Source organism: Erythrolamprus reginae, chromosome 2 (assembly GCF_031021105.1).
Source record: "Erythrolamprus reginae isolate rEryReg1 chromosome 2, rEryReg1.hap1, whole genome shotgun sequence".
Lineage (NCBI taxonomy): Eukaryota > Metazoa > Chordata > Lepidosauria > Squamata > Dipsadidae > Erythrolamprus > Erythrolamprus reginae.
The window spans coordinates 102,577,091-102,603,537 of NC_091951.1; the positions used below are offsets into that span (position 1 = coordinate 102,577,091).

General features: G+C 37.5%; 1 protein-coding gene across 7 annotated transcripts in view; it reads left to right on the forward strand.

Annotated features, from left to right (window-relative positions):
• Window positions 1-26,447, forward strand: part of EBF1 (EBF transcription factor 1) — a 416,173-nt gene that overhangs the window by 274,448 nt on the left and 115,278 nt on the right. For all 7 annotated transcript variants that reach the window (XM_070738987.1, XM_070738989.1, XM_070738991.1 and 4 more), the window contains exon 7: window positions 9,939-10,020. In XM_070738987.1, the coding sequence (XP_070595088.1) occupies window positions 9,939-10,020 (82 nt within the window). The remainder of the gene's footprint in view (window positions 1-9,938; window positions 10,021-26,447) is intronic.

Here is a 26,447-nt window from a genome sequence, read left to right on the forward strand (position 1 = left end):
TGAGATGAGAAAGGCTTAGAATTGGAAGCTAGAAAAGAGCAAATATTTTAAAGACTCTCTTCAGATGCCACAAATATCTTGTCAGTCTTCAAGGAGGGCAAAGAAAGAAAGAAAAAAAACCCTGCCTAATATTTTCAAATGTATCCTGGTACTCCTTTTCATCAAAGGCATTTTTTCACTAGTTGCTGTAGTCAAAGGTTCATGGGACCATTGATCTATATTTGGCCCTACCCATGTCTCTGATTTTGGCAAACATAGTCTCTTAATAACCAGTGTTACTTTTTGGAATCCTTCCGTCTATAGCCTTAAAGCTCTTTAGTGTCACTTAGGATTTTCTTATATTTATCTTTCAATTAAAAAGAGAACGCTTGCATATAATGCAAACTTCCACCTGCAAATAAAATAATAGAATAAATATTTTATTTCTGACAATTCCTTCTTCAGTTAAATATAGGCTTATGATTGCTGCTTTACAGTATTGCCTTCTATGTGACAGGTGTAAACAATATCATTTTGAATTGCATAGGAATTATTTTCACATAACCCTAATCCTTGTGGTAATTATTTGTAGAAAAGTGACTTATTTAAAGTTCTGGAAATCATAACCTGGGTTAGTCAAATTTAAAACTGCCATATTCTGAAAATTCAGTAAGATGGTATTTAACAAAAGAAGTGAGTGGTCAAATGGTAAGATGGTATTTAACAAAAGAAGTGAGTTTGGTCAGATGTTTTGAATTTTGGGAGAGTTTACTAAAGATTTCATTTTCCACTTTGCAATGTTCAGAATTTTAAGATAGATTATTAACCCTGTTTTGCCCCATGTTACATTCCCAAGTATTAATAGAAACATAGAAAAATAGAAGATTGACAGCAGAAAAAGACCCCATGGTCCATCTAGTCTGCCCTTAATTTATTTCCTGTATATTATCTTAGGATGGATATATGTTTATCCCAGGCATGTTTAAATTCAGTTACTGTGGATTTACCAACTACGTTGGTAAATCATGTAAGTCCTGTTCTAATCACATCGGCTGCATTAAAAAAAAAAAACTGCCCAAAAATTCAATATTAAATTCAAAATGGTGCAGATTTCAAAAATATATTTTCTGACTATGCATTTCAAAACTTTTTATTTCTGTTTGGTTTGGATGTGCCAAGAATTCAGGATCCATGAAAGCTAGTAGATAGCTAAATTCTAAACTGGGTATTAATCTTCTAATTCTCCTGAGCACTGCAATTATAGTGGATATCCCCAGACATTTACACATAATTTCATATAATAATATATTTCCATTCATTCCTGATTCCAGCACAAGCTTCCATAGCAAAAAAAAGGGGTCTTTCTCAGTAATTCTCCCCAATTTCTGCAGCCCTTTGCACCCCTTGAGACTGCTCCAGAGGTTTGGAGGAACATCAACAGGGGTAGGTTTGGACTGGTTCGGACTGGTTTTCCCAAACCGGTAACGAAATCACAATAACATTACCAACCTGGTTCGGTCAGTGTCAGTCTGTGGATGCAACTTTTTAATTTATTTTATTGTATTTATTTTTTCTTCTGAGCATGTGCAGAAGCCAAGTTTCTGGCACTGTCCATGCAGTCTCCATATTTTTTTCAGTTTTAAAAAAATATTATTTGGCATTATGCGCATGCCTATGAGGCACAGCCAAAAGGTGTGGGAGGAAGTGTACTGGCACAAGGTAAGTTAGAACCCATCCCTGAATAGCAAGCTCTGTAAGAGAAAGGGTGACTTTTCTATTCACTTCTGGTGGATGAAAAATGGAAGGTGCAATTAAATACAACTTGAATGTTTATCCACTTCTGATTAGTTGAGGGGAGAATGTGTCCCCTACATGTCAAACTCACATCTACACATAAAGAATTCATTAAAAATATCCCATTAAAATTTAGTATAAATTGATGATAGTCTTTCTTTTCTCCTATCTTCAATTTAACACTCACTGCAAATTTATTCTAGTTCCATTCATTCTTCTTCAGTTTGGATCTTCCTTTTCATATTTTCCTTTTCCAACAAAGAGTAATATTCTGTCTTGAAATAATGATGATTACAAAATGGGCAACTCCTCAACGCTTAGGGTACTTCATGGAAATAACCCTGTTTTGTGTGTATTATTCTTTTAAAAAAAGGAATAGAGTTAGAACTTTATAAAGAATATTGGGATTTTATCTGCTTCCTGCACTAGCTCAAGTGCAAATGCTCCCAACTTTTTATAAATCTTCCCTATATTTGCACAGGCTTTTTCAAAAGATGTCCTTGCCTCTGAGTTAAAATTATTTTTAACTGTTCCATCTATCTCCCTACCTCTCCTTCTTGGTAATCTATTCCTTTTGGGAAGGGCAGGCTAAAATGGTCAGCTGCTTGGCTTCTACATTTTGGAAAACTCTGAAGAATCCTCCAGCAAATCTCTAGGGCAAAGCAGCCTTTTCCCCAAAGAACAAGGGCTTCTGAGAGACTTTGCCTCATAAGGGCCTGTCAGAGGCTCTGGGCAGGCATCAGTTGACAGGGACATCTTTGCCTCCTGACAGATGGTCAAGCTTTCCATGTCAGCAAGCAGCAGAGTGATCTCAGGATTTTGCCTGCATTCCACACGGCAGGGCCAGTTTAGGGCAAAAGGGATCTAATGTCCATGCCCTTCATAGTTGGCGAGCTAAATGATGGACTGTCGACAGGAGAGCCATCAAGTGCTTATCCTCAACATACAAACCTCTGTGCTTCTCCCTTTCCAATTTTTTCTTTGGCAGAATTAATGTCCTATTTGCTTATCTTCCCAAATCCGTTTTGGCACCAGTACAAACCACCGCTTGGTGGCAAGCAGTTGTCTGGACTTTAGATGCCAGGATTTGTGCTGACAGTTCTTTCCACACATTCAGAGTCAAGCACCTCACAGCTGGCCAGGAGAGAAAGCTGTTCCCCCCACACCATAGACAGTTACCCCAATAGTTAACTCATGCCACATTACAACTAATTATTGTCATATTTTGCTTGATGGGATAAGTAGTACACACCTTTAAAAAAATAGAGTGGAAACAAAGCTTTCCTAGACCCTATTCAGCTGACTAGATTGCATGAGTACAGTCATTGTACTTTACAAAAAAGTTCAATTCAGAGACAGTTACTTGATTTCTTTTTGAACAATGTCAACTGTTTGCTGATATTAAATTTATTCATTTATTCATTCATTCATTCATTCATTCATTCATTTATTTATTTTGTATGCCGCCCCTCTCTGAGGACTTGGAGCGGCTCCCAACAAACAATACAAATCCAATGTTAAAAGCAAAACAATTAAGAAACCCTTATTAACCCTGCTGTTCTGTTCGGGTCGTATGTGACCAAGTTTGAGTCCCTGTAAAAAAAATTCCCTGCATATCTGAAACTTGAAATTTCATAACTTTTCATCATTTCAGGGGTTCTCTCTATGAAATTTTTTTTTTGGGGGGTAGGGGGTTTCTTTCTTGCTGAAAATAAAAAAGTCACACTTGTTATGTTCCCGGGTCACCCTGACCTGGACCGAAAACTCTTCATTTGAAGTGCTTATGTTTGGTCAATTTGAATACATTTTTCACTTGGAAAGTAGTCTGAACATTTCTGCACACAATGATATGAAAATTGAAATGAAAAAAGTAATTCTTATTGGTTTATTTTGCTGATAGAATGCATGCCCCCCCGTTTTTGTGAAATATTTTTCAATTTATGGATAGTTTTGCTTGCAAAATGTGTTCAATTTTACTAAAGTTGGTGTGGGGTTGGTAGTTTGAACATTTCTGAATATAAGAAAAATATAAATGAATAAATATAAATGTTTCTTATTGGTTGTTTACAATCATAAATAAGCCCTCCCCCCCCCCTTGGCTGCTTGCAAACATTTTCACTTTATATTTACGCAGGCTTCAAATCTGAAATATTTTTAATATCTTAGGCATTCATTTACTCATTTTAACATGCCTGATCATCATAAAAATATTTGTGGGGGTGGGGAAAAAAAATTTTTCTGGGCAAAAAAATAAATCACGTTGACTCTGTTTCGGGTCATATAGACCCGGACCAAAATGATTTTTTTTAGGTACTTGAATTTGGTCTTTTTGAAAACTTTTTCCACTGGAAAACTAGTTTGAACATTTATGAACATAATGATATGAAAATTGAACTGAAAAAATTGAGGCTTATATTTTTATTTTGATCAAAAAGCCCCTCCCCCCATGCTTTCTGAATTTTTTGTCAATTTATATTTTTTTAGGCTACAAACCTCTAAGGAATATTCCCCCAAAAGTTTTGATATACTAAATTGAACAATCCTAAACATAAGAAAAATATAAATGAACTGAAAAAAAAATGATTCTTATTGGTTTATTTTTGAATATAATACCATATTGTCTTATACTCGAGTATAAGCCTACTCGAGTATAAGCCTATTTGAGTATAAGCATGGGGGCCCATTTATGAGCAAAATAAACCAATAAGGATCATTTTTTTTCAGTTCAATTTTCATATCATTATGTTCATAAATGTTCAAGCTACCAATCCCACACCAACTTTAGTAAAATAGAATGCATTTTGCAGGCAAAATTATCAATAAACCTAAAAAACATTCACAAAAATGGGGAGGGAGGCACATTTATGTGTAAAATAAACCAATAAGGTTCAATTTTCATTCCATTGTGTGCAGAAATGTTCAAACTTGTTTCCAGGTGAAAAAAGCTTTCAAAAAGATCAAATATAAGTACCTAAAATGATCAATTTGCAGTCCGGGTCAAATAGACCCGGGAACATAAGATTAGGCAGTTTTTTCAAACAGAACAGCAGGGTTAAGAACAATCACACAACTCAACATACCATACATAAAGCAGGACAGCCAGGGGAGAATCAATTTTCCCTTGCCTGGCGACATAGGTGAGTTTTCAGTAGTTTATGGAAGGCAAGGAGGGTGGGAGTGGTCCTAATCTCTGGAGAGAGTTGGTTCCAGAGGACCGGGGCCACCACAGAGAAGGCTCTTCCTCTGGGTCCTGCCAAACGATATTGTTTGTCGATGGAACCAGGAGTAGGCCAACTCTGTGGGACCTAATCGGTCGCTGGGATTCGTGTGACAGAAGACAGTGTCAAAGGTATTCTGGTCTGATGCCATGTAGGGCTTTATAGGTCAATATTAAATGTGTGTAATGGGAAAAATACCTCCCTTAGCTCAACTCCCACCCATGTGGTAGACACATTCCTATTCTATTATTTTGAACAATAATATAGAAGTGGGTTATCTCTGCTTTTTCAGCTGGCCTTCCACAAGCAGATGAAACATGACTTCTTTGGGATTACGGTACTTATAATAACGGGTGCCATATTCAGTAAATATTACTGTCTTATTTAATATTTTATTTTATATCTTATTAAATTATTATTATCCTTGGATATAAAGTCCATCTGGAATTTGAAAAGGGGGAATCATAAAATACAGTGAAAATTTCTGTCAACACCTGAAACCATTTGGACATTTTTAAAATATTGTATGCAATGAAAAAGAAGCCTTGCAGTTCTTGTTGAATGAGATCCTTCTTGGCATTACTTTCCAATAGAGGTGGTGGAAAATAAAAGATTAATAGATATCAAAAGCATCTTGAAAAGAACGAGCAAACCCATTTTATCTTCAAACTTGATTGAAAACAAACTGATTTAATTGCAATGAAGTGTCTTCTTTTTGAATGGGAAAGAGTTTTAGTTCAGAGATCCCCTTTCCTAAATGGTTATCCCACATCTGTACAGAAGTTCCTATCCCTAAATAAAATTAGGTGAGCCTTTGTACTAAGTGCATTGAGTCAATGATCTGCAAGCAAAATTGTCTAATATTTCAATCACAAACTTGAATATGAATCATAATGGAAAACAAGAAGTTTATACTCCTTGAGCAAAATCAAATGTCATAATTTTCTAATTATAATTAGAAAAATATTTGAATAGTCTATGCTCTGGAACAGTGGTTTCCAACCTTTGTGGCTTGGTGGCCTGTCTGGGGATGGAGAAACTGCCACCCGAGTGTCAGGCTGGTGCACACACACATGTGCACACATCTTGACTTGTGCAAGTTGAGCTGCATACACATGCTGTGGAAGTCAAGCTTCAACAGACTCAAGCTCAACCCGGATAAGACAGAGTGGCTGTGGGTTTTGCCTCCCAAGGACAATTCCATCTGTCCGTCCATTACCCTGGGGGGGGGGAATTATTGACCCCCTCAGAGAGGGTCCGCAACTTGGGCGTCCTCCTCGATCCACAGCTCACATTAGAACAACATCTTTCAGCTGTGGCGAGGGGGGCGTTTGCCCAGGTTCGCCTGGTGCACCAGTTGCAGCCCTATCTGGACCGGGACTCATTGCTCACAGTCACTCATGCCCTCATCACCTCGAGGTTCGACTACTGTAATGCTCTCTACATGGGGCTACCTTTGAAAAGTGTTCGGAAACTTCAGATCGTGCAAAATGCAGCTGCGAGAGCCGTCATGGGCCTACCTAGGTATGCCCATGTTTCACCATCACTCCGCAGTCTGCATTGGCTGCCGATCAATTTCCGGTCACAATTCAAAGTGTTGGTTATGACCTTTAAAGCCCTTCATGGCATCGGACCAGAATATCTCCGAGACCGCCTCCTGCCGCACGAATCCCAGTGACCGATTAGGTCCCACAGAGTGGGCCTTCTCCGGGTCCGTCAATTAAACAATGTCGGTTGGCGGGCCCCAGGGGAAGAGCCTTCTCTGTGGCGGCACCGGCCCTCTGGAACCAACTCCCCCTGGAGATTAGAACTGCCCCTACTCTTCCTGCCTTCCATAAACTCCTTAAAACCCACCTTTGCCGTCAGGCATGGGGGAACTGAAACATCTCCCCCTGGGCACGTTTGATTTGTGCATGGTATGTCTGTGTGTGTGTCTGTTAGCATATGGGGTTTTTAAATATTTAAATATTTAAAATTTGTCTGATTGCTTATGATTTGTTTCTACATGTTGTGAGCCGCCCCGAGTCTTCGGAGAGGGGCGGCATACAAATCTAAGTAATAAATAAATAAATAAATAAATAAAGCTGCACGTACTCCACTTGTGCCGCCCAGTTCAGAATAGGCCACGGGGGTTGGAGACCTCTGCTGTGTAAGTTGAATAATATTCACATAAAGGATTAAGATGGCATGGGTTTTTTTTCTAAAATTCTTTTGTTGTCGCTATATAGAATTGCGATAAGTGAGAAAACAAATGAGGAACTTCTTTATAGTTGGTCTATATTTTTAAATGAATGAGACCAGTTTGAGAGTCTGACACATATTGTTAACTTCATATTTATTTCAGTTGCATGTATGTCTTGCACAAGACATTCCTGATGAAAATAAATTGGTTGTTCAATGTTTGAAACAACAATGATACCAAATATGTCATGATCTTTCCTATGGCAATATTTTTTAAAAATAAGTTTGATGTATCTTTGTTTTTGCTTTTATGGATGTTGTCCAAAATATTTGGCCAATTTTCAAGTTTTTGTTTTTTTGGCTTATTAATGCAGAACATTGAGAAAGACATTTTCTGTTGTTTATCTCTTTGGTAAAATATTTCTTCTGTTTCTGAAGAAATACAGTTAAAAAAAATTTTCAATGATTTCTACAGAGTCAAGAACTTAAAAAACATTGTTCATTTAAACATTTGTGGTTTCCAAAACAAAGATAATTTTTTTAAATTTTTTTCTTATTTTAGTTTGAAGACCACAGCTAATTTCCTTAAACATTCATCGCATATGTTTTGATACAAATTATGATTCAGCTTGATTTAATAGCTTTGGAAAATATTTTATTTATAAATAATTATTTTTATTGATACACGTGTGCTCACATAGGCACACATTCAACTCACGCTTGATACTAAAGTAAAGTTTAAAGAAGTATCTTTAAACAAAAATTCCAAAATAAACCAGTTACAATAAAATATAGATTCATATAACACAGCAAATTCTATAATGTTTTTCCCCCCCCAGTTAAAAAGCGAAACACAATGGCTTTGTTTTTAAAGTCATCTTAAAATCAGCTACAGAAGCTATATCCTTCTCTTTTGGAAGGAACTTCTAAAGTATATGCTCTGCTTCTATCCTAACTCATTAACTTTCCTGATTAAGAGTAAGTCCAAAATTCAGATTTTAAAAGCATTTTCACTTAGGAAGTTGAATAGGATTGTCTGTATTAAAAACAATATTCTAGCTTCAACAGGTAGAAAGATTCAAAATTTCCATTACATTCAATGACAACTCCAAGAATACACTCTTTATTGAGACAATGCTAACTGCAGTATGTCTTTTAAATAGTCAGTTGATTGATTGATAGGTTAAAAGTAACACAACTAATTGACTGCAACCTTTAATGTAATGACAGCTTTAATTAAAAGAAATCCTGCCATGAGAGAGTTTCATGATAGTTGGCTTTCCTCCCCACCTTTTGTTTGGCTGAGTTCTTGGAAAGAATACATATTGTATACCTAATATACTGTAGATATTTAAAAGTATTTTCCCACTCCTTTCCACACCCAGAATTTATTTGGTGTCTCTTTTCTTGCTATTCTCAGTGACTTCTACATAACAATTTACTCTGTTTATCCTAAATGGCTTAGGGCATAGATTCCCCCATTACATCCAGCCTATAATATTTTCCTTTCTTAAAAGGGCCATAATATGTGGTAGAATTTCTTGATCTTGCGTGTTATGCCATATACAATTAAACACCTTCCTGCACTTGTTGCTTTGGGTACTCATTTACCCAAAATGGAAGCCCTCCCAGTCAGCTTCATAGGAAATGCAATTCAGTTACATTCCCTATCTTACTTCTACTTGGCCAGAAGTTAGAATTTAATCACATCCATAAGGTTCTTTTTGCTAATGTAGTTCTGAATCCCAGTATTCCCACATTGTCATCCAGGCTCCAGAGTTGGGTTGTATTGTTTTTCTGTTTGAAAGCAAAACAAAGTTGATTTTCTTTGTTTGTTAGTACTATAGCTCTACATATTTTATGGGCAATTTCTTCTCCCATTGAAGCATTGGTGAAATACATTTTTTTCCATTACCGGTTCTCTGGGCATGGTGTGGCTTGCTGGGCGTGGCAGGGGAAGGATATTGCAAAATCTCCATTCCCACCCTACTCTGGGGCCAACCAGAGGTGATATTTGTTGGTTTTCTGAACTACTCAAAATTTCCACTACCGGTTCTCCAGAACCTGTCAGAACCTGCTGGATTTCACCCCAGCATTGAAGGCATTCTTGTCCTGCAACTTCAGCATTTTGCTCTTGTGTATAGGCATGGCTGAGAATCTATTTCTCTTCCCACTTTAAGCTGTTGTAGCAACATGCAGCCATGGTTGAAAAAAACCTGGGAAGAATGCCTGGTTTAGAAATGGAATTGGGATGAAAGGAAATTTTTGTTCTATGAAAGTTTGAGAGACAGGAACATGGTGGGATGATATTATTTGGTCTTATCCTATTATCCTATTGGTCAGTTGAATATGGATATTAATTGGTTCTTGCTGGGCCCCATGTGTTTTTAGTATTTTGAATCTTGAAGAAAATAAACTGATCACAGATCAGTTTCAAACTGCTTTATTGGAATGGTATTGATCTGGAAGTGTGCCCCTTGTAAAAGTTAGAGTTGTTTTGTGGTAGGGAAGATGGATTATTTTGTCATACCTAATTATAAATGCTTTAAATTGGAAGGAACTTTGCAATATAAAATTGCCTGTCTTTGCAAATTCCAGCAAAGAGACACCTATAGGATGAATTGCCTGTTCTCCTGTTTCTTTGCCATCTGCCTCAAGTTCCAAGAACGTGTTTAAAAATGAAAACACTGAATAGATTTTTTTAAAGCAATTAAGCATAACAAATATTGAGTGAATATATTAAACAAATTATCTCTTTTCCAACAGGTTCTTCTTGAAATTTTTTCTTAAATGTAACCAGAACTGCTTAAAGAATGCAGGAAATCCTCGAGACATGCGGAGATTTCAGGTTAGTGACACTTCCTACCTATTTGATCAATTTCTTTTTTAAAATATGAGCTAAGAAAAATTTCAACCAGGTAACCTAGCTATTTTATTGGTACATGTTGTATGCAAGTTTTTATCTAACACTTGAAAAGCACTTTAGAATTGCAGCTCGAGAATTATCAATGACAGTTCAGGTAGCCCTCATTTACTGACCATTCAATAACCATTAGAAGTTAGGACAATGCTGAATGGCCTTATGACTAGTCTTATAACTAGTAATTTCAGCCATGACAACAACTTGGCAAGTACACAATTGCAATTCAGATACTTGATGACTGGTTTGCGATTGCAACAGTTGCAGCATCCCACAGTCGCATGATGAAAATTATGATCTTCACAGTCAGCTTCTGATAACAAAATCAGTGGAGAAGTTGACAAGAGGTCATAAATGGTGATTATGTGTTTTAACAATGACTATACAGAATTAACTTAACAAGTGCAACGGGAATTGCTGCAGCTGCCATTGTAAGTTGGTGTGGTCTTAGTGGTCTTAGTGACAGAAATTTATTCACTCACTCACTCACTCACTCACTCACTCATTCATTCATTCATTCAAATAATTCTTAAAACAGCACATATAAGGCAAACAAACACAGATTGAAAAATAGATTAGACTAGATGTATAAAGATGTGATCTAATAATCTAGGTCGATTCTACTAGACCAGGGGAAGGCAAAGTTGGCTCTTCTATGACTTGTGGACTTCAACTCTCAGAATTTCTGAGCCAATCACGCTAACTCAGGAATTCTGGGAGTTGAAGTCCACATGTCATAGAAGAGCCAACTTTGCCTACTCCTGCACTAGGACATTTAAGTCTAGTATCCTCAGTTTTGCTGCCCTAGCTGTAAGGTTGAATCAAATTTATTTAGTTGTTTGACTTATGGACTAAAGGCAAATCAAAACCCTGGTGAAATTAATCCAAAATCCTTCCCCTTGATCTGAAAGACATTTTCTAAAAAAAAAGGCTCTTTGGAAAGGCTTTTCAGGACAGAACAGAGGATATAATTGAGTAGAAAAGAGACTCTAGAAAAAAAAGAAGAGCAACAAAGATGATTAGGGGAATGGAGGCTACAACATATGAAGAATGATTGCAAGAACTGGGCATGGCTAGTTTAATGAAAAGAAGGACCAGGGGGGACATGATAGCAGTGTTCTAATATCTCAGGGGTTGCCACAAAGAAGAAGAAGAAGTCAATCTATTCTCCAAAGCACCTGAGGGTAGAACAAGAAGCAATGGGTAGAAGCTGAACAAAGAGAGAAGTAACTTAGAACTAAGGAGAAATTTCCTGACAGTTACAACAGTTAATCAGTGAAAGAGTTTACCTCCGGAAGTTGTGACTGCCCCAACACTGGAAGTTTTTAAGCAGATGTTGGATAACCATCTTTCTGAAGTAATGTAGGGTTTCCTGCCTAAGCAGGGGGTTGGAGTAGAAGACCTCCAAGGTCCCTTCCAATTCTGTTGTTGTTGTTGTTGTTGTTGTTGTTGTTGTTATTATTATTATTATTATTATTATTATTATTATTATTATTATTATTATAGAACAGATACATTAGACAAAGTAAGCAGTTCATATCTGCATGCAAATGACTTTGATATCCTTGTAGAGAGTCAGATATGAACCCAGCAAGTGAAGGGCTCATTTTTTTTACTACCACACTACGGACGTGGCTTATTTTCTGGGTGTGGCTTGTTAGCCATGTGACCAGGTGGGAGTGTCTTGATGATCATGTGGCAGGTGGGTGGCTTAAAGGTGGCCAACTTGACGTCACTCATTTCAAGGGTTTGGGATAGTGTTAGGGTGCCTAGCCTCTCCACGCCTCAAAGAGATACAATTTCCCTATTTATTACTACTGAGCATCCAAAATATACAATTTAATTCTATGTATATATGCCATATGTGTACATACATATTACGCAAAGGCACAGAAAAGTACACATTATCTACTATATAAACTATATGTGTATGTGCGCGCGCGCACACATACACACACACACACAGCTCTTCTAAAATTATACACATTCAACCTCATTTACTGTGATAGGAAAAACATACCCAGAGCCCAGAAGGGAAAAAAAGAAAAAAAAATCAATTTTTTCTACCGGTTCTGCGTACTTGACCAATTTGTTTCTATCGGATCTGCGTTTTTCTACCATGTAGGAGTCCATCCCTGAACCCAGCATTCCTAAACAGGTAGCCACTACCCACTTGAGTAATCCTGGCTAATTTTCATGTTTTTTTCATTTGTTTAATATAATACTATACCAGTAGAAAAACTCATGACTTTCTATAAAATAACGTGATCCAAAACAGCTACAGAAGTTAAATAATGGATTAGATTAGATTAGATTTATTGGATTTATATGCCGCCCCTCTCCGCAAACTCGGGGCGGCTCACAACAACAATAAAACAGTACATAATAACAAATCCAATGCCCACCAATCTAATTACAGTTTAAAACTAATACATTTATAAAACAATCCCAATGTATATAAAAACAGACACACAGTCAATCAATCAATGGCAAAACAACATGGGCAAGGGGGAGATGTTTAGTTCCCCCATGCCTGACGGCAGAGGTGGGTCTTAAGGAGTTTACGAAAGGCAGGGAGGGTGGGGGCAATCCTAATCTCAGGGGGGAGCTGGTTCCAGAGGGTCGGGGCCCCCACAGAGAAGGCTCTTCCCCTGGGTCCCGCCAGACGGCATTGTTTGGTCGACGGGACCCGGAGAAGGCCGACTCTGTGGGACCTAACCGGTCGCTGGGATTCGTGCGGCAGGAGGCGGTCCCGAAGATATTCTGGTCCTTTTGGTCTCTGACATATTAAGAGAACTTTTTCAAGGAAAAGATTTTGTTTATCTTTTTAAAACTTACTTCCCTTATGCAATTTATTCAGAGGACTGCCTTTTGTAGTATTACAAAATATGTTTAAGCCTTTAATGTGAAGTAAAACCTACTTTTTCATAGGGTTTTTTAAAGGTTGGGACTTAAAGATATTTTGTAATATTGAGAACCAGTTTGGTCTAGTGGTTAAAGTACTAGGCTGGAAAGCAGGAGACCCTGAGTTCAAGTCTTGCCTTAGCAATGAAAGTTAGCTAGGTGCCCTTGAGCCAGTCACTCTCTCAGCCCAATTCATCTCATAGGGAGAAATAGGAGGAGGAAGGAGTGTTAGACATTGAGTTATTCATAAAAATAATAAAGGTAAGATTAAATGAATGAATAAATAAATATTTAAATGTTTAAATATTTAAAAAAATTAAAAACCTACATCTCTATAATACAGGATAGAACAATATAATCATTACATTGTGATCTTATTGGATATATAAAATATAAACATAGTCATCCCATCTCCTGAGCTGAGCTCAATATAAGATGGGCAGCTATATAAATGTTATAAATAATAAAATATAACAAAAGTAGAATTTGGGGGCAAGGTTAGGACTGCCTGAAACTCATATTTTACCTAATCAATAATTTAATGTTTGATTTAAGATTTTTTATGGGGGAAGATAAATTAAGAATGGCGACTTCGGGTTTTAGTCCCTTTCCATTCAAAGAGGTATAGGATTACTCTGTCAAACACATATATACGATTATTCTGTTACCAAGAAGAAACGCCAAGGCTTTCTGAGTAAAAATGCGTAGGATTAATCGCTTAGCTCCATATTTTTTATTTTCATAGTATAAATGATAAGGAAGACAAAAATTTGAAAAATTACCAAAATGTATGTGGGTGTTTGTGTATATGTTTCCATGAGATTTCCTGATAAAGTTGCATATAAATATAGTACATATAATTATGTTTACATTGCACTTTAAAGCTGTAAATGATTTAATGTCCAATTATCTGAGAATGTGCCTTATTGTAAGAAGCTGTATAAGTACTGAATTCAGCAGGATGCTGACTTAAAGATGCTATAAATTTCAGAGCATTGTTCTTTCTCATACACAGAAGGCATGTCAAATTCTCAAAAAGGAAGCTTTCTTGATAGTGGCTCTTGGCTCCCACATTCTTTGACTTGAAGGAAAGGGTATGACTTTGCTCTTCACTGAGGCCTTTTGAGTTGGATTGTTAGTGATTCTAGCTGCTGTTGATGCAGTTTTAATGCATGGTTTAACTTTAATATTATATGTCTTAGGTGTCTTGAGCGCTCAGTTTGAATTCTCCATAGAATAGGTTTGCAAGCTGATTTTCAGACACATTTTGTCCAGTTCCTTTGATGTACTTCTCACCTTTTGCTAGGATTACTTCATATTTCATTATCGAAAAATCAGTTCCATTCCATCTCAGTACCACTTTGTTCATTTCCACTATTATTGCTTCTCTTTCTGGTCCATGTTATTAGACATAAAAAATGAAGAAAATGCAATCTTGCCCCCATCTCCCTCGGTCTTCTGCTCAGTGCTTCATAATCCCTTGCAGTGTCTTCAATCTTTGATTGGTTGGATTCCTACATGGATCAATAGAAAAAGGAAGAGGTATCTGTCACATCCCAATTGGGTGCTCCATTCTCTTCATATGCTATCTGAATGAATGGCAGATTGCTGCTTTGGTCTCATTCAGTGGAAAGTCTCTGATGAGCCCTGCTGGTGGGCTTACTTGTCTTCAGGGCAGGCAGAGGAATCCTCCTTTTTGCATTCAGACTATTGAATTGTCATTCTTAATTCCTGAACCTGCTATTCATCTTGGATCCATTATCAAGTTCCATAATGGCAATTGGTAATGTCTCAGTTTGTTTTGTGGTTTGTTTTGCTTTGCTTTGCTTTGCTTTGCTTTGCTTTGCTTTGCTTCGCTTCGCTTCGCTTCGCTTCGCTTCGCTTCGCTTCGCTTCGCTTCGCTTCACTTCACTTCACTTCGCTTCGTTTCACATGCTTCATTGTCTAATCACGAAACTTAACGTTTCCCAGTTTGTAATTTTTGGTGCAGAATGATAAGGGACCTCTTACCTGTATTTCCCCAGCTTTTCTCCTACTTTGCCCCATCCTTGCTAAACCTTGCCTATTTTTCCAGAATACCCATCACTTAAATTTGCTTCATAGATACTTCCATTCAATGAATGGGGGTTCACAGGCTCAGACAACCCCAACAAGATGGAGTGGCTGTGGGTGTTGCTTCCCAAGGACAATTCTATCTGTCTGTCCATTATTCTGGGGGGCGGAGAGAACTTTTGATCCGCAACTTGAGCATCCTCCTCGATCCTCAGCTGACCATAGAACACCATCTGTCAGCTGCGGTGAGGGGGGCATTTGCCCAGGTTTGCTTGGTGTGCCAGTTGCGGCCCTAATTGGACAGGGAGTCTCTGCTCACAATCATAGAGATCAACTAGTGCAATGCTCTCTACATGGGGCTATCTTTGAAGAGTGTTTGGAAACTACAGATTGTGTAAAATGCAGCCATGAGAGCAGTCATGGGCCTTCCTAGGTATGCCCATGTTTCTCCAGCACTCCACTGGCTGCATTGGCTGCTGATTGGTTTCTGAACACAATTCAAAATGTTGGTCATGATATATAAAGCCCTATATGGCATCGGATCAGATTACTTACGGCAGCGCCTTCTGCCACATGAGTCCCAGCAACCGGTCAGGTCCCACAGAGTTGGCCTTCTCCAAGTTATGTCAACTAGACAATGTTGCTTGGTGGGGCCTAGGGAAAGAGCCTCCTCTGAGGAGGCCCCAGTCCTCTGGAACCAGCTCCCGCCAGAGATTTGTACTGCCCCCCCTCACCTTCCACAAGAACTTGAAGATTCATTTGTGCCGACACTTTTGGGGCCACTAGATAACTGCCCCCTGGGCAATGAATGGAATGCATGCCTGACCGTATGAATGAGAGTGATTGATTTTAACAAATTCAAGTTTTAGACTAGTTAATTTATATTAATATTGGATTTGGGATAGTATTACTGTTTTTTACATGTTGTAAGCTTCCCCAAGTCCTCAGAGAGGGGCAGCATATAAATCAAATGAATGAATGAATGAATGAATGAATCTAGCATGAGCAGCCAGGATAAAGGCTGTCAAAGCATCAGTTCAAACCTACCTGTTCTTCTGCCAGTTCAGAACTCCCCCAAGATGTAAGCTGATTTTCATATGGTAATGCTTTTGCTCTTTCTGTCAGAAGAGCAATCAAAAGTTTGTGTAGGTGACCAGGTAGGACATAGGAGAGGTTGTTGATCTCTTGACTTGTAAAGACATTCTGTCAGGCAAGCTGAGCCTCACAGCAGTTAAGCTTTCCATGTGTAAACAGAGACTGCTTAATTACACAGGTCATGTCAATTAGTGTGACCTTTGCATTTTAAGGAAATTAATCACTTTCAGCAGAGCAGATCACCCTTCATACTTTTAAAATCCAGCCTGCCTTCTCTAGTGACCAAAAAAAATATTCTATGGGCAATGGTTATGATTCCCCCCCCATCCCTCCCACCCTTGCTTCCAGATCTGATGCTTGAACATTTGTAGAAAAAATAGTCTAGCCTCTTGTTGAGGATGCAATTTATTTATTGTAGGTGGGCAAGGAAAGTACCAGTTGATGATAGGTGAGCCCCAGCTTAATTCTGCTGGCCATTGTCAGAGCCATGATGCACGAATCCCAGCGACCAGCTTCTCCGGGTCCCGTCAACTAAACAATGTCGCTTGGTGGGACCCAGGGGAAGAGCCTTCTCTGTGGCAGCCCCAGCCCTCTGGAACCAACTCCCCTTAGAGATTAGAATTGCCCCCACCCTCCTTGCCTTTCATAAGCTGCTTAAATCCCACCTCTGCCGCCAGGCATGGGGGAATTGAGATACTCTTTCCCCCTAGGCCTTTACAATTTTATGCATGGTATGTCTGTACGTATGTTTAGTTTTATAATAAGGGTTTTTAACTCTTTTAGTATTGGATTATTATTATATGCTGTTTTATTGCTGCTGTTAGCCGCCCCGAGTCTGCGGAGAGGGGCGGCATACAAATCCAATAAATGAATGAATGAATGAATGAATGAATGAATGAATGAATGAATGATATTAAGGGCAGCCTCCTTGCCCAAGCTATGATGCCTCCTTTCACGAGACAACTCATATATTTCTATAGTACGTCATTGTCCTCCATGAATTGTTCATCTCGTCATTGATCATCTGAATTTAGATTGAATAAAAAATATTGAGAAAACATTTTGAAAGTGAGTTCTGTTATGAATATGATTGTAGTGACCTAAAAAGATAACTCTACCTGTTATATATTCTTAAGCTTCAGTTCATGGGCCAGCTTCCCCATACTTGATGGACTTACCTTCTTTAGAACTTTCTGCAGTGTTGATTGTTTAGGGAAGGAATTCCTGTGGATTTTTATTCCGCTAGTCATTGCTGACTATAGGGGATGGTGCTCATCTTCGTTTTGAGGCTGTTGAGCCAGTCCTGTCTGAAGATGTTTTCGTTATATGGCATAACGAAACTGAGTGTTGTTGCCTTGGCAATGATGTAGTACCTATTTATCTAGTCACATTTGCATATTTTTGAACTGCTTAAGTTGGCTGGAGAAAAAACACAGCACATAGGTCTCAAACTAGGGCAGGGGTGGTTTCTTTGCTGCTGGTTTGCTCCTTGACACTTGGGTGTGTGCATGTGCAGTGCTAAAAAACTAGCTTCTGCATGAGTGCTAAAAATCCAATTTCTGTGCATGCGCAGAAGCAAAAAACAGAGATGGTTTGGGGTCGTGGCAGACCTGAGTCGCTGCCAGTTCCAGTGACCCAGGCCGCCAAGTTACTACCAGTTCCAGAGAACTGGTTTGAACCAGGAGGAACCCACCTCTGAACCAGTATAGTCAGCTTTCTAGCTGACAAGCCCAGAGTCTTAACCCTGCTGTTCTGTTCGCATTTACTATACACTTGTACTGTTCCAGGTCCTTTTAGACCCGGACTTTAAAAAGGTTGATTTTAGCTACTGGAAGTGTTTTTTGAATACTTTTTGCATTGGTATACCTATTTGAACATTCCTGATCATAAACAAATGAAAAATGAAATGAAAAAAATAATGCTTATTTGTTTATTTTGCTCAGAAAAGCCCTTCCTGGCTGTGTTCAATTATTTGACTTTATATATTGATTAGACGCCAAGTTCCAATTTTTTTGAATATCTTTGGCATTGGTATACTAATTTGAACATTCCTGATCATAAACAAACGAAAAATGAAATGAAAAAAGTAATGCTTATTTATTTATTTTGCTCAGAAAAGGGCCTCCCCCAGCTGTGTGTAATTATGTGTGCGCCCAGCAAAAACTAAACAACCAACACCCCCCCCCCCCTTAGAAAGAACTCCTCAAATGAAACAAAGTTATGTAATTTCAAGTTTCAACTATGCAGGGAAAAATTTTTACAGGGTCTCAAACTTCGTTTTGGATCTAAAAGGACCCAAACAGAAGAACAGGGTTAAGCACTGTGCCACTGCACCACCCTGTTTGAGGAAGAGTGGACAGATAATATGAATGTGTAATATTCAATGTTCACCCTAGAGTGAACCCCCTAATTAAGACATAGTATTTTATTTATTTATTTAAAACATTTATATAGTCACCCATTTTATATCAAATTCTGAGCAAAAGAATAGTTGTGATAATATAAATTATTTGAGAATACAATGGTGGCAAGGTGGACATAAAATGAAAAAAGCTGGGATTGTACAGTATCTCTTTGCTACTGAAACATAATCCAAATATTCTGACTAATTGTAATTGTTATTTCAATTTCAATTTGAAAGAACTGCACTATTCTTTTGACTGGCTAAAAAGTGAATGCAAGTGAACATTTTTAACACATGCAGGAATGATAATGGACTGAAAGAAAGTGTCATTTAGATCCGGGGTGTCAAACTCACAGCAGTGTCACGTGACCCATCAGGACTTCCCCTCCTTTGTTAAAATGGATGAGGGCGGGGCCAACATGTGATGCAGCTGGCCCACAGGCTGGGAGTTTGATAGCCCTGATCTAGATTGTCAGGAAAAAAATAATTAATCAAATTCATGCCTTCCCTGGAAGGAAATGGCAATGTGGAAAAATTCTGTATTTTCTTTATTTCTCAAATCCCTGTCCTGCCTTTCTTCCAATTGATAATACCCATGATAGCTGCCGTCAAATCTTTAACATTGATGGGGAAAAAAACTTATTAAATCATTTTAGCATATATCAATATTATTGCTGACAAATAGCACATTTCATTTCTTTTATATTAGATAAGCATAATATAAAAAACTGATTTGAAAATATTTGAAGAGTGGGCTAGAAATAAAGTTGCAGTACAGTGTTCCCTCGATTTTCGCGGGTTCGAACTTCGCAAATAGCCTATACCACGGTTTTTCAAAAAATATTAATTAAAAAATACTTCGTGGGTTTTTTTGTATACCACGGGTTTTCCCACCCAATGACCTCATATGTGATGTCCAAAATAATAATTTTTGCAAATAAATAACAAAAATAATAATTATTACTAATAAATTATTATTATTATTAATTAATAATTATGTTTATAAATATCAGGATCACTAAGTGTCTTATTCAATGGTGAGTACCAATAATAATGGTGAGTAAATGGTTGTTAAGGGAATGGAAAATTGTAATTTAGGGGTTTAAAATGTTAAGGGATGGCTTGTGATACTGTCCATAGCCAAAAATGGTGTATTTACTTCCGCATCTCTACTTCGCGGAAATTCAACTTTCGTGGGCGGTCTCGGAACGCATCCCCCGCGGAAATTGAGGGGACACTGTATTGCAATACTAGAAATACAAGGTGGACTCTTGAATGACGTTGTAACTTTGAATGGTCACTTAATGAATGGTTGTAAGTAGAGGATTACGTATACATGAAATACTGCAGGTCCCCACCCCCACCCCGTTTGCTTTTCCCAAATTGAAAACTGTGTTTTCTTCACAACATTTGGATAGGTTTGAGATTTGGCAGGCTTGTCCATACTCATGTTTACATGAATTTGTCAGCACTTCATTAATCAATTTTTAAACAGGAATATATATTTTTTCTCCTCCATGTGTTGGTATGCACTTTCTAAAAAGTTGCTTCTTTGCATATTTTTAACCTTGTGGTTGTGTGTTTGTATGTGTGCATGTGTAAAACTAAAATAAATCGTGTTTCTGTTACAAGTTAATTTTGCCTAGGCTTTGATCAAGATACAGTCCATTAATGCAGCAATTGAAATGAATGGAATGGTTGTCTTTTTAAAGAGATATTTGGCTTTTTAAAGAGATATTTGGATCATAGTTAAGAAATTCACTCTCTTGAGAAGTTTTCCTAAGTTTTATAGAATTTTCCAGTTTCCAGAATAAACACATGAGTGCCCTTTAGTCATGAAACAGCCAGTTTACAAGAGTGTTCAGAACATACTAGTTTTCCCCCATCTCACAGAACATTAATGTCTAATATTGTATATAGTGAATATGTTTTTTTGAAAGCTATGTGGCCTCTGATTAATGTAATACATGCTTGTGTGTAGGTTTCTTTTTCTTGTTTTACAGGTGCACTATGAATAATCACTTCTGAAAGTAGACCACCAAATAACCACTAGTATTTTTTTCATACTTCCTGATGCTGGAAACAGTTTCTCTGGGGGATTCCTTTTTATAGTAGTTTTTTCTCTTAATGGCTATAAAGGAACCACCCTGGTATGGCATCATTGTAGTAAATCATATTCTAGTCAAGGAAACTAGGTAGCAAGATTATGTTATGTAATGAACGGGTAAGACTGAGCCCCTGATGGTGCAGATGTTGTGGGTAGCAAGAATTAAATAATGGATTTCAGTGACATTACTCTGTTTTTGTTTTAAAAAGTTACGGTAATCAATGTTCCCCTGCAGAGAAAAATATTGCATTCTCTTTTTATAGGCTCAGAGCTCCCTTTACAGCACTATTTGAAACTCTGATTTAGTTCTTTTAAATGGAATAGTATTAAACAGTTGGATTTGTTAGAATTTATGTTCTTGAAATACTTTAGTCTTGTTACTTTTTTTCTTTTCCTTTATTCTTTTATGTTTGGTTGATTGTTAAATTAACAACATTTTCAGGCAGCCAAAAAATTTGAATCAAAATCAACCTTAAAAGAGAAGAGAACAGAATGAGGCATTCCTAATAAATTTGGAGGACGTCTATGGAGGGAAACTTTGACCATTTTTGTTAATATAACAATGTCGTGTATTTTTAATTGAATAATAGCAAAATCCCCCTTCCTTGCTACCAGCATATTTGAAAAGTATCAACAAATTACCAATTTCTAGATTTGTCTCTTCCACCCCCACCCTGGAAATTTTCCCCATATAAAACAACAAGAGTTGCTTGTGTCTCCTATTGCTTAACCAAATGGATTAATCATTGTAGAAAAAGGCATAACACTCCAGTGCCTTGACGTACAAAGGCCTTAGGTGTCCTGGAGAGATGTCAGTTTTGTTACATGCAACTTGATGTAATTATGTAATGATGCCAGGTTACGAACGAAATACAGTATTTCATTTATGCCATTTTCACAATGACGTCATGACAAAAATAACATCTCAGGTTCCTTTCCACCAGTGCATATGTCCATGACAAACATTGTGTTACAGTATTTGAGTATCTTTAATATATTGTGTAGGGTTTTTGCTTTATTCCTTTATAAAATCCAATAATACTATAAACATTTTTTTTAGCATACAAATCTAATAAATAAATAATTAAAAAATAAATACTATAAACATATTAGGAATGTTTGTATTTCTTGGTTGATTAAAATGGCCAAGATCGTATAATGTAATAACTAATATTTTTAGAATAGAATAGATAGAATAGAGCAGAGCAGAGAACAGAACAGAACAGAATTTATTATTGGCCAAGTGTAATTGGACACACAAGGAATTTGTCTTTAGTGCACATGCTCTCCGTGTACATAAAAGAAAAGATACATTCATTAAGAATCATAAGGTACAACACTTAATGATAGTCTAGGTACAAATAAGCAATCAAATCATATTAGGAACCAGTCAATATAAACCATAAGCATATAAGCAACAAAGTCCATTTGGAGTGAGCAGCATATAAATACAATGAGTAAAATAAATAATAAATAAATAAATGAATAAAGTTACAGTCATACAGTCATTTGTGGGAGGAGATAGATGATAGATGATAGGAATGATGAGATTAATAATAGTGCAGACTTAGTAAATAGTTTGACACTATTGAGGAAATTATTTGTTTAGCAGAGTGATGTCATTCAGGAAAAAACTGTTTTTGTGTCTAGTTGTTCTGGTGTGCAGTGTTCTGTAGCAGGATAGAAATTGAAACAGTTTGTGTCCAGGATGTGAGGTGTCTGTAAATGTTTTGACAGCCCTCTTTTTGACTCGAGCAGTATACAGGTCCTCAATGGAAGGCAAGTTAGTATCAGTTATTTTCTATGCAGTTCTAATTATTCTCTGAAGTCTTTGTCTGTCTTCTTGGGTCGTAGAACCAAATCAGACAGTTATAGAAGTGCAGATGACAGACTTAATAATTCCTCTGTAGAACTGTATCAGCAGCTCCTTCCTAAGTTGGCACAGAAAGAACATCCTTTACTGTGCTTTTTTGATTACATTTTTGATGTCAGGTGTCCATTTTAGATCTTGCAATATGGTCAAATCTAGAAATTTGAAGGTCTCTACTGTTGTTGTTCTTGTTGTTCTTGTTGTTCTTGTTGTTCTTGTTATTATTATCTATCTATCTATCTATCTATCTATCTATCTATCTATCTATCTATCTATCTATCTATCTATCTATCAGATTTGTATGCTGCCCCTCTCCGCAGACTCGGGGCGGCATACTTAGATTTATATTTATAAATCTAATATAATTAGATTTATATGATGCCCTTCTCTGAAGACTTGGGGCACCTGATACTGTGTTGTCTAGTATTGTAAGAGGTGGAAGTATGGGCAGGTTTCTCCTAAAGTCTGCCACCATTTCTATGGTTTCTATGGTTTTGAGTGTATTTGGTTCCAGATTGTTACGGTTGCACCACAAGGTTAGTTTTTCAACCTCCCATATGTATGTGGATTCATCATTGTCTTGAAGGAAAACGATCTATGTTGTATCATCTGCAAACTTCAGTAGTTTAACAGATGGATTCTTGAAGATGCAGTGATTGGTATATAGAGAGAAGTGGAGAGAGCACACAACCTTGGGGAACGCCTGTGCTTCTAAGAGTTATTAGTTAAATATTTTCAGCAGAAACAGTTCAATATTCCATATGTATATAGTATAGTATTCAGTAGCCAAAAAAGAGCAAAATTAATTTTGGACAAATGGAAGTAACTGATCATAGGAGCCCTGGTGGTGCAGTGATTGGAGTGCAGTATTGCAGGCTAACTCTATTCACAACCAGGAGTTCAGTGCTAATTGGCTTGAGGTTTATTTAGTGTTCCATCCTTCTGAGGTCACTAAAATGAGGACCCAGATTGTTGGAGGCAATATAGTAACATTTGTAAACAACGTAGAGACTGCTGTAAAGCACTATGGATTGGTGTTTATACACACACACACAAATACACACATACATATAACATATTTTTGCTGATAATGAAAAGGAAAGGATTTATATAATGAAAATCCCATTATATGGGATATATATCCCATATATATGGGATTTTCATTATATAAGCGTTTTTCATGAAATCTATTAAGGCACATGCAGTTTTTTACCCAAGTACATATTTGCCATGTAGGGAACTATGCCTATGAATCTTGATTATACAAACAAATTGAATTTAATTTCAAAGTTTTTCTCATGTGTTCCCCTCTAACTAGTGCGCTGGTTCTATCTTGTTCAGTACTCTAACTCCTAAAACAGTTGAAATATCTAATGAAATGAGCTAATGGCATTCTGTGACAAACCATATCCAGACACAAATCATGTTAACATTCACAGGCTTGTAAACATTAATAAATTGAGGAGCGGAGGGGAGGGAGGGACAGATTAAATAAACAGAAAATTGGAACTGCTGGATTGAGCAGTGTTTTAGGTCAAGAAATGACAAAACATGTTTTTGAGAAATTTACTATGGTTACTATGGTTAATGAAACTTTGAACACTTTGCTTCATTTTCTTCCCTTTTACCCAGTTCAACCCCATAAGGAAATTCTTGCCAGCAACCCTTTCTCGTTCATGCAACTTTGAGAGGGTAACAGCTTCCTTGGAGAATTGAAGAAATGTTTGCCAATCCTTGTAAAGCATTTCACCTCTTCAGAGGCTAAAGCTTCTCAATACCAAGAACAATTAAAGCAAGAGCCTTGTGGAGCAACTGGGGAATTCAGCAAAATAAATCAGAAACCCTCTTCCTTGGCTCTGGAGGGTAGCCTCATTATAAGAGCAGATCTATTAGCCTCTTTGCCATTGTCTTTCATTTCTCAAGTGAGGTGATTCTAATTAAATTAATCTGCATGTCAATCTATCGGTGATCAATCAAAGAGGCTGAGGTCTCCCTTAGCGGCGCTGTGCTTGAGGCTGACAGGGGCTGATAATGGAGGAAGAAATAAACTGCGGAGCAAAGTTAATTAGTCAACATAATAGGTGGATTAAACAGGAGCCAGCTGATTGCAGTTTCACATGTTGAAGCATGAGGTGGGAGCTGAAACTGCAATTAACAGACAATTATTATATTTGGTTGTAAGAGGTTGCATGAATAAACATATCTCGGTGGGTTTCCATTTTTAATCCCCCTTCCTTGTTTAATTTAAGGAGAAGTGTAGGTCATTCCTTCTTATTGTTTTAGCAAAAGTTCTGGAAGGCAAGTTCATGGGAGGGAAGCTGTAATTAGCTTGGGATGCTTAATGAGTGGTAGTGGAATAGAAACATAGCCTTTAGCTTGAATGCATATTTAGGCAGTGGCAAAAACAACAACAACCCAGTGATGCAGCCACGCAGATGCATAATTTTCATAAAACTTAAGAGAAAACAGGTTTTGTGAAAATGTCTCACCAAAATTTTTGTTGGTGATTTTTTAAAAAAAATCATCATCCCTGTTTATTTATTTATTTATTTATTAGTTGGACTTGTATGCCGCCCCTCTCCGAAGACTCGGGGCGGCTCACAACAAGTAAAAACAGTCACAACAATCCAATTAATTAAAATATTTAACGATTTAAGAAAAACCCCATGTAATAGTGTTTTGTCAAATTAATAACTAACCAGATACAGTATTGTGTTATTAATCTGTTTCTACTCCTTTCCCCCACCCATCTCCATGATCAAACACCATAGTACATTAATATTAATATGGGCAGGCATTTATTCACAATAAGGGTGGTTATTTTATCACCCACATCATCAACGACATACATCTCTGATGATGTTATCTGGTTAGGGAAATGAAACGCCAGCAAGAAAACAAGAAAGCTCAGAGAGCACCAAGAACCCCTCATATCAATCCTGAGTTACAAATATACTTTATTGGAATAAATGGCTGTGCACACATGTACTGCTGTGTTTGATCATGGTAACAGATTGATTTAATGTGAAGACTTTGTTTGTTTGTTTGTGTTGGAAGGGACCTTATAGATCATCTGGTCCAACTCCTTGCTCAAGCAGGAACTCTACACCATCCCAGACAAATGTCAGTCCAATCTCTTCTTCAAAGTCTCAAGCGTTGTAGCGTTTACAACCTCCACAGGAAAGCCGTTCCACTGGTTGATTGCTTTCACCGTTAGAAAGTTCCTCCTTCTTTCGAGGTTGAATCTCTCTTTGGTCAGTTTCCATCTATTGTTCCGTGTTTGGTTTTCTGGTGCTTTGGAAAACAGTCTGACCCACTCCTCTCTGTGGCAGCCCCTCAAGTATTGGAAGACTGCTATCATGTCTCTCCTGGTCCTTCTCTTCGCTAGACTATCCATGCCCAGTTCCTGCAGCCTCTCTTCGTATGTTTTAGTTTCCAGTCCCCTTATCATCCTGGTTGCTGTCTTTTGCACCTTCTCTAGTGTTTCAATGTCTTTTTTGTAGTGTGGTGACCAAAACTGTGTGTAGTACTCTAGGTATGGTCTAAATGGGGCTTTATAGAATGATATTAGTACCCCTCTAGACTCAGAGTGTCTACTTCTGTTGATGCAATTTAGGATTGCATTGGCTTTCTTGGCTGCCGCTGCACATTGCTGGGTGATATTTATTTGGTTATCCACCAAGATTCCAAGATCTCTCTCACAATAACTGCTGTTTAGTGTGGTTTCACCCAGATTGTATGTGTGTTTTTGGGTTTTTCTTACCTAGGGGTAGGATTTTACTCTTCTCTGCATTGAACTTAATTTTTTTGTTTGAGCCCACTGCACGAGTCTGTCAAGGTCCATCTGTATCTTGAGCCTGTCCTCTGGAGTATTGGCTACTCGTGCCAGCCTGGTGTTATCATATTTCTTTACAGAAATCGAA